Here is a 3,889-nt window from a genome sequence, read left to right as displayed (position 1 = left end):
CCCCACCCTACTCAGAGTTTCCTGGCAGCTTCTATGGTCACCAGTATTCTCCCTCCTTGAAGGAGATGTTCTCTTCCTAAATCAGAATATTTCTGCCAAATAGTTGGAAAAAGAGGTCCCTAAGTGTTCATTGCATTGCAAGACTTGTGAGTAATGGAGGCCTTCAAAAAGGGCCTGGATGTCCAATGATGATATGGGCATCCTTTGGAAAGTCGACAAGTACTTTATAGAAATGGCTTCAGTGTTTAGTGAAAAAGCTACAGGCCAAGGATCTAATGTGCTTGAAAGCCAGCCCTATATTTGTGCACTTGTTTTTCTGTGGGTAAAAATGTGGCTCAGACATCTTTCCCAGAAGTGCGCTCCATGAGTCTCAGGCAGGACTGTGGTGTGCAAACATTCACTCCACAGCATGGTGCACAGAGAATTTTGAACTTGTCATAAAAAAGAGCACTAGTGGTTTCTCAGAAATAAAGTGACTTGGCCTCATCAGGATCCATAGGGAGGTTTGAATCCTGATATTTTCACTGAATTTTTCCATCAAGTTAAGAAAATTCTGATCTTTATAATCAAAACGATTCTGGAAAATAATGAAGCAGATCACATTGCAGGGAGCACAGCCAAGGATAAAAGTGGGATCACACGGTGAAGCTAAAAAATTGAAAACAATATTGAAATGTACGTTTAAAGCAATTTGACTATATTAGAAGTATAGGTAATTTAGAAATTTTATTACCTATAAATTCCCTAAAGAGCAAAAAAGAATTCAGCATGCAGAAAATCAACACATCACCTGAACATTAAGCCTCAGTTGACCGTTACATTCTCGCTAGTTAAATAATGAAATTTTGATATTTCAAATGCTCAATTCAAATCTCCTGCCTTTACTTAAACCCTTTTAACCCAATGTGTCTGTTATTTTGGAAGAAAACAAAAAAAGTTTTTTAAAACCCAGAAATTCAAGTTTTCAAAGCAGAATCGCATTTGTCTACAATGTCTGTAGACCAAAAAGCTTTGAGATAAAAAGGGAGAGAATACTTGAGGACCTGGGACCTATTTATATGTAATGAACAGCTGAAAGAATCACGTGTTGAGCTAACAAAGAGGAAGTAAGAGAGAGAGACTGTGTATAAAGTCATGTATTTGAAGGAATAAATATGAAAAGCAGTATGCATGCATTTTATATGAGACGAAAAACTCATATAAATGAACAGTAAGTATAGGATGGATTTGTTTGTCTAAAAAAAGAAATGTGAAATTTGTATTTTATATATGAATTCCAGGTAAGGAAAATTTAAAAACTAAAGTGATAAATGGAGTCTTCTTATTTATCATTTCAATGTAAAAGAAAGAAAGAAAGGAAAATGCATTCCCTTCTATAGGAACTAAATTTCCTTAAATTCCAATTATCATCCAAATTTGAATTTTTTTGGTAAAGCTACCCTTTTGTGGATTGTGGGATATTATTCTGCATTGCCGTCAACAGAATTGTATGTTTTACCAAATTTTTCTCCATCAGTTAGGCCAAATCTATCGTTTTACGGATTAAGAAATTAAGTTGCATTCCCTTCCTTGGGAACTAAATTTCCTTAAATTCCAATTATCATCCAAATTTAATTTATTTGGTAAAGCTACCCTTTTGTGGATTATGGGATATTATTCTGCATTGCCGTCAACAGAATGGTATGTTTTACCAAATTTTTGTCCATCAGTTAGGCCAAATCTATCATTTTACAGGTTAAGAAATTAAGTTAAAGGAAAGTGGGGTACTTTGCTTTTTTTTTTTTTTTCTTTCCCCCTGGCTAGTCTATAAAATGGGATTCTTATATGCAAATGATCAAAGAACTGCATACATAAAGAGCTCCCAAAATCACACTGTGGAGCCTTAGTAAGGGTGACTTGAATCAAAAGTGTGCTGAATAAATGGTACGGCATTGAACAGCAGGAAACCTGCTGAGTTACTGGCTTCTATACCAGGTTTCTTTAAAAATATAAAGGCTTTCAGTTTTGAGAAATGTTTTATTTAAGCCACTAGGTAGGAGGGTAATTGGGGTTGTTTGGGGGAGTTTGTGTCTGTTTGCCTGTGTGTCTGTGTGTGTGTGTGTGTGTGTGTGTGTGTGTGCGTGTGTGTGTGATTCACAGGTGAGATCTGATATTTAGTCTTACCATTCAGTTCATTGGAAAAGAAAACTTAAAAACAAGGGAATTTGAAAATCAAGCTGACAATCAGATTCAATATGACAAACACTTCATACTTGAGTAGAGTTGGCAGTGGGAGGAAATTAATTGCCACAAATTTCTAACTCAAAATTCACTGAACATTAGCAAAGAGATATGGAAAATTGAAAACAGAGCCATGCTACTCTTATGGACAGAATAAAGAGTAATTGATAATAGTAGAAATCTAGTTGAATAAATCTGTTTTTTAAATTTCCATTTGCATGTTTTAGAGAATTCTGTTCTAGGATATATTTGCTCAAGATAACTAAATCAATACAGTAAGTAGTGGGTAACAAGAAATAATTAATGCTGGCTGCTTTTAAATAGTCTGGTGTTTACAGAGAAATAATAACTGATGAGAATTGTGGTGAGACATGCCTAAGCAATTAAAACCTTAAAAGGCATCATTAGTGGACAGAAAAGACACTGCCCTGAAAGAAACCCCCAGGTACGTCAGTGATGCTGGTGGTACAAATATAGCCCAATTGAATGAAATAATATGTGACTTTGTTCCAGCTACATAAGGGTGTGATGGGGTCATTCACACTATGTCTGGTCTCCAAGTATTTTCTGGTGAAATGTTTGGGAATAGGTAACCCATGTGTGTGCTACAGGGAAAACAGTTCTCATTAATTCTTTCAGAAATTAAATCAAACCTATTTTATGATTTCTGATTTGAAGTCAAAGAAACAAAGTTCGGAAGAAAATAGGATTAAACCACACTCTACACACAGTTGTACCCGCACACACAATACACATACACAAAAGCTCCCTCAGTCTCTGCTTCAAAGCAGCCCTCCTCCACGTGAAGGCTGACCACCACTGCCTCTAATGAAAGATCTAGCTGCTCCTGAGATGTTTCCAAGGATGTCAGTGCAGGAGAGAGCAGTCTGTTAACGTCAGCACTACAGAGCAATGAGGCACCCACCGTTGGTTTTTCTCAGCTCCTCCACAAGGCAGCGGGCTTCCTCTTGAACACGGTCCTCGAAGCTTCTCTTCCCCATCCCAAAATTCTGCAGGGTCATGAGCGAAAAGCACCGAGTCTCCTTCCATCTATTTCCATTGCTGAATATGATTCCTACCAGACAGGGAGCAGAAACTAGGAGGGAGATCCCAGGCAAGTAAGAGTGATCTGACACTTGGCAGCTACGTGGTTGGTCCAAGCTCTGCCTGTGGAGGTGTTTGAGTCTGTGTTTTAAGTCCTCCCACCCCCATTACCAATACTGACATAGGCAGGTGTACACTTACCATGCCCTTTATTAGTTCGTTGAACCTCTGGGGAAATGCCTCTTCCAGAAAATTCCTCTCCCATATCAATCAGGGCTCCCTTCACTGCTTCTTATCCATGCAACACCTTGACGGGCTTTATGACAAAATGCAGAGTGAACACAGGGCCATAGACTTTTGAGAACTAGAAAAGGAGAGGCAGATAATAGCAAAACAAGATGCTATTTAGTCCAAATATTGTACCTGATTCGAACTGATATTATCATTCTAATTTTTTATCTTTATTTGCCACATACAACTTCAAATATTTGACAAATTCATTCATAAATAGCAAGGTGACTGTTGTAGCTGCCACTATGGACGGCCTATGATGTGCCACACAAAGCCCAGGCAATTGGTATACAGATTACAATTAATCTTCACACCAATACATTCAGCGGGATTA

General features: G+C 37.7%; 1 protein-coding gene across 1 annotated transcript in view; it reads right to left on the bottom strand.

The window, feature by feature from the left end:
* LOC103609276 (cytochrome P450 2C55-like) overlaps positions 1–3,889 on the bottom strand; it is a 27,958-nt gene that overhangs the window by 20,791 nt on the left and 3,278 nt on the right. Inside the window, 1 exon segment of the mRNA XM_008593624.1 lies at positions 490–648. Coding sequence (XP_008591846.1) covers positions 490–648 — 159 coding nt within the window.

The sequence above is a fragment of the Galeopterus variegatus genome, unplaced genomic scaffold (assembly GCF_000696425.1).
Source record: "Galeopterus variegatus unplaced genomic scaffold, G_variegatus-3.0.2 Scaffold9415, whole genome shotgun sequence".
NCBI lineage: Eukaryota > Metazoa > Chordata > Mammalia > Dermoptera > Cynocephalidae > Galeopterus > Galeopterus variegatus.
This window is presented reverse-complemented; position numbering and strand designations above follow the sequence as displayed.